We start from the raw sequence: 11,229 nt of genomic DNA, 5'->3' as shown, positions 1-11,229 counted from the left end.
CACGAAACACCTATAGAAATGGATGGTATAAATTGCACATGGGATGCGCCCTGGCAATGTGCCCAGAGGTCCCAGAGACCCCAAATTTCACATAGTGACCCCTCGTGGGACTCTTGAAGACATACTAAGAGTGCTAAGGGTTTTGGTGAAGTTTTGGCCGAATGTCAGAAAACGGCTTTAAAGGATTCCGGGCAGGCACAGCGGGCCCCCGCCGTGTGCCCCATGAGGAAATGGATTAAAATAAAAACACACTTAGAGGGGGCATGTGGGACACCTGGGCGCGAATTAGGGCAATGTATGGCATCAGGGGCCACGCTGGGGGCAAAGGCATGCCAAAGTGGTATTTAGTGGGTAAGGGGACAAATAGTGGTTCTGTGGACAACAGGAAGCCCATTTAGAAGAATAGTGGGTAAGGGGTCACAGGAAGTGAGTTCGTGGACAACAGGAAGCTTATTTACAAGAATAGTGGGTAAGGGGTCACAGGAAGTGAGTTCGTGGACAACAGGAAGCCCCTTTACAAGAATAGTGGGTAAGGGGTCACAGGAAGTGAGTTCGTGGACAACAGGAAGCCACTTTACAAGAATAGTGGGTAAGGGGTCACAGGAAGTGAGTTCATGGACAACAGGAAGCCCATTTAAAAGAATAGTGGGTAAGGGGTCACAGGAAGTGAGTTCGTGGACAACAGGAAGCCCCTTTACAAGAACAGTGGGTAAGGTGGTCAAAAAAAGGCTCTGTGGATGCTGTTTACATTACTAAATGCCCCGTGGGCAGTAGGGGGTTAGTGGACTGACCCCAAAGTGACCATGACAATGCAAGAGTGCCCCTAGAGGTGTCCATATGGCAAGATAAGGGGGAAACCAAACCTTACCCCAAAGTAATAGGGAAGTGCCACATGGCCTGCAAGCTAGTGGGCAAGTGGGTGTCCACTTATGGGGTACGATCCATCGCACCAACTATGGGTCCAATGGCAATTTAAATGAATAGGGCTCGATCCCACAAACCGCCTACATTCCCTTACTGAGGTAGGTGCTCCACAGGTGCCGGTTACTCTGGTAACCCCCTGTGATGGCAGACCTGCGTCTCCCTTCGACAGAGCCCTCTCTGTACCGGTCGCCGTGTTTGTAGAGCTCCTCCCCTTTCAGGCAGGACCTACCACCACGGCTGGCACGGCCTGCTTCCATACTAGATACGTGTCTTCCCCCCCCCCCAGGGATGTGGGGAACTATACGACATTTTTGGGGGCATTGGGGGAGGCTACGTGCAGACCGGTGCACCTGCTACTACGCACGCAGCAGCTTGCTTGCACCTGCACCGGCAGTCCATGTAACACGGTTCAGCTAGTTGTGGCATTTCGTATAGGGACCCCTATTGTCACTACATCGACACAACGTCGAGTGAGTGACAGAAGGGAAATATCTCAGTTACTGTCGTAACCTCCGTTCCCTGATGCAGGGAATGAGACGTTGTGTCCCCCCTGCCACAACGCTGTACTACCCGCTGAAATGGCCAGGACCCTGTCTCGGCTCCTCAGCACAAAATCTGAAGGAGTGGTTGTGAGCCAGCTCCTTTTATACCCGTATGTCCTGGGGAGTGGCATGCAAATTCCACTCGCCAATTCTCATTGGCCTTTTCTCAAATATCTGAGGTGTTTGTGGCTCCCAAGTGTGACCCCTAGTGTCACTACATCAACACAACATCTCGTTCCCTCCATCAGGGAACGGAGGTTACGACAGTAACTGAGACGTTCTTCAGAACAGTTTGAATGTGCCAAAAATAGAAAGAGTGGTTGAGAATTTCTGTCTCTGTTATTTCGCAAAAATAGATTTTATATCCAAGGAACTGTTAACGAGGTAATGTTCATGGAACCAAGCACTCATATTCAGCATAAACACGGATCAGTTTTACTTTTGGAATTAATTTAAACATGTCTGCTTGCAAATTATGTTTTTAGCCCCTTTGTTTGTGATTTAAGGGTGACAGACTTTGATCAAACATGTTTTGAATATTTGGGGTAATAATATTGTCACTAAACAATTAGCTCGATGTATTATTTATATAAACAAATATTGTGTGATATGTATGCAAATGGCATGTGAAAGATTCTGCTCTGGGAAAACCCCTAGATGTCTTTCCAACCATTGACAAGATGTAATCACTACAACAAAACCATGCATAATACATGCCTGGCATGCATAATACAGCGCTTTTAGTCATTTTTGCGGATCTGTTGACAATGTTGTCGTCTGTACGCAAAACTTTTCAAAAACGCAAAGGAAAAAGTTTCCGTTTTTAGTACATCGTTGTCCTATAAACATACCCTCAGTCACTGCCCCCCAATGGACTGGAAAAATCAAAGCCAAAGGTAAATTGAACAAGATAGGTCAACAGTTTAGGGAGAAGCCTGCCCCTTTGTGGCAAAGGTGAATCGTGTTCTTTTCTGGCATGTCATAAAATAAGAGCACTTAAGAGTCCTTCCATGAAAACAAACGCCCAACTAGAATGATCTTGGAAAAGAGTATTGGTGAGGATAACAGTCATTGTGGTAGTATGAAAACATTAATGTGCACAATGTGTGTTAACTCATAATTTTTATACAAAAAGCATACATTTTAAATAAATATAAAATTTAAATAAAAATATTAAACATTTAAAAACTTGATAAATAAATTGCAGAAAATGAAAACAATCTAAAATGACAACTGCAAACTGAAGACCAGGGCAAGTTGTTTATGTTATAAGAAGTTTGATCAGCTTTATGTCTCTTAAGCAACTGTTTTGACAGATAAAGTATAAAGCTGAGAGCATTCATAACTACCACTTGTTAAAGATGTGAAAGTTCCAAAGAAATGAAAGTAACCAAGCCACAGTATTCTTCTAAACTGAAGTTTTCCTTGCTGTGAAGCTAAGCATTCAGTTTCCATTTGCAGTGAACAGTATATGAGGATATGAAATCTAATGCAGAGTTTGAAAGTTAGAGGACACGTTTGAGAACATTCATTAATATAATATTTATTGAAATATATATTTTTTTATATATTCATGAAAATATATGTTGCATGTACATCTGATAAAATATAGATGCTTCTTTGTTTTACTAAACAATACAGTATATTGTATAGTAAAAAAATTTGAGCATTTCCTCTCTCACACTTAAATGAACAGGCACTTAGTCATGAAAGACAGTATTTTAACTGATAATCTGTTAGGAAGAAAACTCAAAATATGTGTCTTTGTATACTCAGAATATGTACGTTATTTACGTATAACGTAACAATAAAAAAAAAAGCTTGGCAGATGCTTTCTTACCAAACTAACTTCTATAAATACAGATATTTTTGTCCAATTCAAGTAACAAAGAATACAAATGTAATAAAAATAAAAAGGTTCTAAGATTCCAATAATGATTTTGACACTATTTACTTCCTTAACCCTGTGTGGTAATGCATTTAAAAAAAGATCATACTGTTTTTCCTATTTAAAATTTAATTCTGAAACATAATCAATTTCAATTTACAATATATTTTTAGTTTTGAAAAATTTTGTATTTTGTTGCAATGCAACATCGTACCATAATAAAACAAAATTGAAACAATGTGATGGAGGAAATCACTGCTTTACAGGCATGGGGAATGCCAGACTGTGCACCTCCTAGACATAATGTCCATCCTTCACAGCCTTGTTTCCATTCCCATCAAACATTCAATATTGTAAATAAGGTCCATATGGCCATACCACATCAGTATCACATACATGTCAGGTACTAAGTTGATCAGACTCTGAATATCAAGAATATACTGTATATTGAGCTTTAATGTACACCACTGAAAAATATAAGAATTTCATTGTAGAGCTTTTTGGGGGTAATAAATTCTGTGTTTTTAAGCATTCAACAGCTGTTTATCTTGCTCTCTTTCTGTCTTTCAGGTTTTTGCTTTTATAAGTGTAGCAAAAGAATGAGCAACACAAAGCCTGTCTTGTTAGAGGACTTACTGGTTAAGGGAACTGAACTATAGAGAGGTGATGCCAAGGCTTGCAGAAAGTATGCTCTGGCATTGATAACTTACAATAAGTCATCATAGTGGAAAAGCTATTGAAATTCCTGGCTGGGCCCTGTATAACATTATTGCTGTGGTTCAGTAGTTTGGTTTCTGATAAGCGAGGCCGTTTGGATGCTATATTAATCTTAAGAGGCTTCATTTGAGGAGGAGAGAGACTTTTGGCTAACATTCATGCAAACCTTGTCCAAATGTTTCTGATCTTTTTTGTGTTGACAATATCCCCAACTTTTATCATAGACCCTGTAATGGGCTTTTAAGTGTCAATGGATATAAATCTTAGCCTAGTAGAAGAAGGAAGTGTGTCTAAAATGTGTGCGTGAATGTTATGAGAAAAATTTCTTGAAATGCAATGATGGAGATGTTGTAGCAGTACGGAATAATCAAAATGGACCTGTTTCAGGCCTCATTCCTTAAATATCAACATTGTGCTGAGATTTATTTTCCTTTTTGATCTTATCTGATGCTTCTTTCCAGATGTGTTTGCAATAACAAGATTAACTAAATGACCACCTCAGTCAACTTTCTCTTTCATTGTATGGAGAAAATAAATATGCTATGAAAATGAATGGTGACTTAGGCTAACATTGTGCTTAACGTCTCCTTTTGTGTTCCATGGAAGAAAGAAAGTCAAACTGGGTTGGATTTGGAACAACTTGAGGGTGAGTAAATTATGGCTATAGAATTTTTAACATGGACTATCCCTTTAATATCATATGTAAATAGTAGAATTTTGGCAGCATGAGAGATTTGAGTTTTTAAGGGGGCTTTAACAGCAACAATAAAATATATTTTATAATATCTTGTTCTGCCATGACTTTCATCTCATAGAGGAGTGTAAAACTTTCAAATAAGAGTTTAAAGGAATAGTTCACCCAAAGATTCTCTCATCATTTACTCACCCTCATGCCATCCAATGACTGTCTTCAGCAGAACATAAATGAAGGTTTTTGAAGAATATTTCAGCTCTGTTGGTCCATAAAATGCAAGTGAATGGGTGCCAAATTTTTGAAGCTCCAAAAAGTACATATAGCCATCATAAAAATAGTCCATGCGATTCCAGTGGTCTAATTAATGTCTTCCGAAGCGAAACGCTAGGTGTTTTTAAGAAATAAATCAATATTTTAAATTTTTTTTATTAAAATTTTTTGCTTCCGGCCAGCTTGAGGTTTGTACATTGACGTGGGTGGAGCTCAAACTGCCTCTCGTGTGACGTAAGCACGTAAGCCTCCTCTGTATATTCATACTAAGTTCCTTTATTAGCATCTGTTTCTATGGTCCATGGCACTTTTTTGACACAAAAGCAGTTTATGCAGCGATCTAAGCAAGGAGCTCAGTCTGAAGCATCTCCTCCACTTGCATTCAAACCGATTCAAACAGCTCTCTGTGTTCACCGTTCCAAGATGGTGCCACAGTTGACGTATCCAAACCAGCTGAATGAGGCATCTATGAATGATTATCTATGCTCCTCTGTTGTAAACAACACTGCGCTTCCATTTTTTTTTTTCGTATTTATTTCACCAACACGCTTGGCCTCAACCCTCTTGAATTTAAGTCCACGCACTATTATGTCGATGTACACATTGTATGGTAAGGGAACACATGTTTATTCTGTGTTTGTACAAAAGGATGTGATTTCTATAGGTTCAGTGGTCTATATGTGTGTGTCTGAACTGGTTAGTGCATTCAAACTGTGCATCCACATCTGTTCCATGCTTTTCCTCCAACCATACAGAAAAATACACAGCTATTTTTAACATTTACACTTGGCCTGACAAGCACATGTACTGTACATGACACATGATATACTGTAGCTAATCAACAAATGAACTGTGAACACAACAGCAAGACTGGGATTCTTTCACAGCCATATACAGCTGCTGAATAAAGTTTTCTCGTTCACACTTCAAACTTTAAATTGCATTTAGTTGTTAATTGCTAAATCAGTCAACTAACTCAAAAACAAGGCAATACTGCGACCGTTCTTGTATTTCCATTAATAACGTGCACAGCCAATGGAAAAAAAATAAAAAAAATAATAAAAATATATACATTTAATTACGACTCCTTGGTTATGGGACATTAAAAGTTAATAAATTCAATTTAGTTCCACTTTATAGAAACAAAGCCCTCTGCACTGCAGCAAAAATTAGGTTTACATGAGATAAAGTAGATTATTAGCATTAAAAATACGCAATTCAATTGTGCAATTAATGAACTAACAAATTTTTAAAAAATTTACACAGAAATGTTTTTTTTTAGGTAAAATTTATATATTATTTATGATTATTTGTTATCTTTACAATGTATCAAGTATTAAACTTAAAGTAGAAAACCATGTCATATTTATTCACTAATTTGTGCAAATTTCACAGGTAAAGAAAATAAGTACATTTTACTTAATTTTTCAAAGCTGGTGTTCCCAACATGTACCAGGCTTGAATAATTAATGAGCTTGCATGGTTTCAAGTTTATTATTGTTATTTTGTTGTTACATTTGATAACTTCTTATTTTGCGAAGTCTGAAGTACATTGTCTACTCAAAATTACACATTCATGATTTAAATGTAAAAAAATATATATTTTATTTTTTAAATCTGTTGATTGCCACCGTCGTCCTGTTTTGTGCACCAAGTGTCGAGGTCAGCTCTGTAACTTGCACCTATAGTCAATAATGCAAGGTGATGATGTTTTATATATTATGTAGCATGTATTTTGTCCTCCTGTGGAAGCTTTCTGTTTGTCATGTGGTACACGATTAAACATGTAATTACAAGGAAAGTTAAAAATGTGAAATGTTCTAAAAAAAATATTATATAAGTTTTACACAGTGTGTTTAATTATCATGTACATTAGATTTGTAAGTAAAGAATTACTGTGTTCAGTAACTCATATTCAGTAATATAATAATTCAGTTATTGTGTTAACTGAAAAGTTTGTTAAATTTTTTTCTTCACTTTAATCAATATTATGTTATAAAGTTAAGTAGATTTAGGTGAATTTATACCATTAAAATTTACTTGTGCAAAAAAAAAAAAAAAAAAAAAATGCTGGAAAATGAATGGGGGGGACCTGGTGGGTACATAACTTATATTTTCATTTCATATTTTCCCCAAGATGGGCTGTTGAATTGTGAAGTCTGTGAAGTTAGTATGTGAGAGGTGCCTGGATATTCCTGGTTGGGTCAGATTACAAGCAACCCATTAGTGCATAGAAAAGCATAAATCATTAAACAGATCAATTAAATTAACTTTATTGTAATAAAAAGAAATCCTAAACAAAAATATTTAACATCAAACTGGGTGAAATGGATGGAATATCTGCATGGCAGAATATTATTGATTTACAATACACATTATAGATTTTATAGTCTACATGTTGTACTGTATATAGAGTATGTACCAATATAAAGAACCCATGATTTAAATTTTCATACTGACATCGGCCACTACCAGTGCTGTGTATTCGATGGTTTACATTCATATATAAAGACAAACAATACTATTTAAATATATATATATATATATTTTTTTTTCTTTGTATGTCTATTTATACTTTTACCTTGTTTTATATTCTGTGTGTCACTGTAATATTTTGTGTCCACTTGCTTGTTTCCCCATTCACCGAAAAAAACAATCCTTGTGTACGTGAGCACACTTGGCATTAAAGATCATTCTGATTCTGATCTGATCCTGATATACAGTAATACAGATTGTAGTACTTTACCAGTACCAACGTAAAGTAGGCTACTTATTATGCAGTATCTTTCAAATAAAACTTTGTTGTAGTGCATTTTTCTGAGAATAACCCAAACAATCACACACTTAAAAACACTACAGTATGTTCTAGTTGGATCGCTGCAATCTGTAACAATCTGTTATATGTTCATATACTAAATGGGTACAACCACAGAAAATCTTTAAGCTTCTTGCTCACAGGCAGTTGTTGAATGCTATCTTTCCCAAAACTTTGCACTACTGCTCTCCTTGCCAGTTCTTGTAGGCTCTGTGCTGCTTCTCCACGATAGGGCATACTCAGGCTCTTTTTTGGGGAAGCTATATAGTATTGCAGCAGGGCAAATAGGCAAGGGAAAGTGTGTTTACTCCCAGCCAAACTAAAACCCCCATCTTTGAGGAGCACCCGTACACTGGTTGGTCCCTCGGGAGCCTGATAGCTTAGAGTGAAGAAAACATTTGCCTGCATGCTATCCCTGATTAAGAATGTCCCAAGGGGGAGCTTGGCAAGTTGTGCGTGAGCCTCATCCACATCTAAGGGACCCCAATAAAATCCACTGTGGCTCAAGTGATGCACAGCCTTGGTGATGAGATTACAGTCCTGCTCATGCCGAAAGGGCCGAAAGTGAGTTGGTGGGACAGGACAGGGCGTAGGGTGCTCTGCTGGCTTGGATGGGCCTTGTGGTGCAACTGTGAGGTCAGTGTCATTGTGTTGGACCATTCTGGATTGGGGCCCAATCATGACATTCCTCCATGATCCCAACACATAAACGAGTAATTCTGTGCAGCCTGAGGGAGAAAGACAAAGAGTTGTAACAACAAGAGATGCGAAGAGCGCTTGCCTAGACACATTCGGGAAAGTCTGTGTGTGTGTGTGTGTGTGTGTGGGAAAGCCATTTTGATGTCATTTGCACCCTGCTTTATCATAGAAAAAGTTTCAATTTCACTATTTACATGCAGATTATTCTCAAGACTCAAAACACAGTAAAATAAATATGTCTTCCCATTAGTACTTGGCATTTAAAATAAGAATTTGCTTGAGGCAGTCTGTTATGTCACCATGACCAACAATGAATTATTTCTCTGCAACAATTAGTTATTTCTTTGTAGTGTGAAATTGATCAATTGACTGATGATTGATATCAAGCAAAATATTTGATAGTACTATTTAAATGTGGTTCTCACTGTAATGAAAAAAAAAAAAAAAAACATTACGGTAATGGGGCTAAAGCCTGCCTGGGGTAAAAGGCACTTTTGATTTTGTTTTCTACCAAAACACTAAACAGCAACAAAAACTACCACATTACTTTCATAAGCACCTGTTTGTCACTATACACTGCAAAATACCCCTGATCCATTAGATCATTGCCTGCAATGCCTAAAGTTTGATTTTGACACACTCTCACATGAAATCATATGGATTCGTATGACTTTTCTAAATTTGGCTAATTCGTATGAACAACTGCACAATATTAATAAGAATGTCCTTGACACTTCACATGCAGAACTCCATTACACATCTGGACATTTGCACATGATGAAATCGTACGAATTCATACCAGCCAAATCATATGAAATCATAGGAAACAGCCAAACCGTAAAATATGTAAAGGATTTTCCTGAGATCGGGTTGTCATTTGTTTATAGAACACTAGAGATGTTCTGAAATGCAAAACGTGATTGAAATGAACAGGAAATGGTGCACCCTTTTCTACAGTGGTTATTTCGAAACATTATCTTGACTTGTTACTAGGGGAGAAAAACATCTATCTGTCTCAAAAGTATTTGCCTAAATTGACAAATTTTGCTCTATAACTATTGTCCCTATATTTACACCTTTTACCCCAAGTAAACATTTATTTATTTTTTATTTTATTTTTTAAAGAATTTGAATCAAAATAACCTTCTATTATTATTTATTTAATTACTCCATTAATATTCAATAAATAATCATTTTTTTCTTTCTTTTTTTATTTTTTATTTATTTATTTATTTTTTTTTTTCAATCTTGATACACTTTGTGACCAGAAAAAAAGCAAACTTTTCTTAAGGTGCGCCTTTAGCCCCATTGTATCCTAACAGAAAAAGACAAGAAAAGCAAATGTCTCTGACTGTAACTTCTGCGAATGATTCTTCTACTGTAGTGCCAGGGAGTTTCGCTAGCCGAAAATCATCTATTCTTAAAATAACGCTAATGCATTTTTACACAGATGTTATCAGAACGGTTCTACAAAACAATGACAAAATGAGTTACAGATATGATTCTATAATTCTGTAAAACGCACAGACACGAAAAGACAAAGAAAGAAAAATTGCCTATATATATATATATATATATATATATATATATATATATATATATATATATATATATATATTCCATTGAGGACCCTACTTGTACAACATTCTAATAAAGAAAATGGTTCTTAGAAGCACATTCGAAGATTTCAGCAACATCAGAAGATACTCCTATTGCATGATGAAAAGTCCCTTTTTTTTTTTTACTTTTACTTTTAAGAATGAAAGACAGATCAACGAGTTACAATTTTTACAAGCAGCTCTAACAGTCACAAATTGTTTGTAAACTTCATATTTCGAATAACACTTATGCTGCATGTATACGGAATAGGTTTTCATACAAACATTGAGAGCGGTCTACATTGAGCGCGTTCTTTCAACCTGCAGTGAAATCTGAAAAAAGCCCCTCAGTCCAGCTCTCAAATCAAAAACCACTTACCGCAGTAATTGTAGTTTTGATGTTGACTAACTCAACTTCTCCAGAATTGTGTCAAGCTTTCCTGCGACACTACTTTTTGAGATGTATCATCATTCTTCCAAAAGGCTGAACCTTACCTTATTGAAAGAATAGCGTAGCGAAACCGAAAGTTTTTTGCACCAACACACACACACGCGCGCAGAGCTGTCTCGCCTCAGGCATACCAATCACTGGAGGATCTCTTCCAAGAGCTCTCTGACTGTGGATGTTGGAACGTTGCGATGTGAACAAGTTATAGTCAATTTATGATACGAAAGACGCATATACTGTATGTCACTCAAAAGCAATGCGTAACGTGCAAAGTGAAATGCTAGATTTAGGAATGGGGATAGATTTGGCAACTAGCGTGAATAACTGAATCACTCCCAACACCCCCCTCAACTCAATGTTAGCCCGTCACTATGGCCAAGATCGTGGCAATAAAAAAGACATCAGTAACGCATATGAAAGATGCAAGAAACTACAGTTTATTTTCACAATAACTGAAGCAAAAGGGGTTGTGCAAATGTCTTTATGTTTAGTCTGTTGTAAAGTCCTACTTTGGTTTTCCTTTCACTTTGAACCTCGGCTTACTTTAAATCACGTGATCTTCACCTTGTAATCTGCGTTTACAAGAGATTAATGATTAAAAGGTAATACATTTTAGGCCTGCTTTATTTGATTA

General features: G+C 36.9%; 1 protein-coding gene across 1 annotated transcript; it reads right to left on the bottom strand.

Moving 5' to 3' along the window:
• Positions 1–7,332: 7,332 nt before the first annotated feature.
• On the bottom strand, positions 7,333–10,993 carry LOC127445437 (suppressor of cytokine signaling 1-like). The gene is made up of 2 exons (XM_051705510.1): positions 10,527–10,993; positions 7,333–8,578 (listed from the first exon to the last, which is right to left on the bottom strand). The coding sequence occupies exon 2, from the start codon at positions 8,529–8,531 to the stop codon at positions 7,941–7,943; it is 591 nt and encodes a 196-aa protein (XP_051561470.1). The 5' UTR covers positions 8,532–8,578; positions 10,527–10,993; the 3' UTR covers positions 7,333–7,940.
• Between the last annotated feature and the right edge of the window lie 236 nt (positions 10,994–11,229).

Source organism: Myxocyprinus asiaticus, chromosome 8, assembly GCF_019703515.2.
Source record: "Myxocyprinus asiaticus isolate MX2 ecotype Aquarium Trade chromosome 8, UBuf_Myxa_2, whole genome shotgun sequence".
In the NCBI taxonomy this organism is placed as follows: Eukaryota; Metazoa; Chordata; class Actinopteri; order Cypriniformes; family Catostomidae; genus Myxocyprinus; species Myxocyprinus asiaticus.
The sequence above is the reverse complement of the archived record's forward strand: the minus strand, read 5'-3'. Positions and strand labels throughout refer to the sequence as shown.

Coding starts and splice junctions, on each gene's coding strand:
- LOC127445437 (XM_051705510.1), bottom strand. CDS start 8,531: ATGATTGGGCCCCAATCCAGAATGGTCCAACACAATGACACTGACCTC.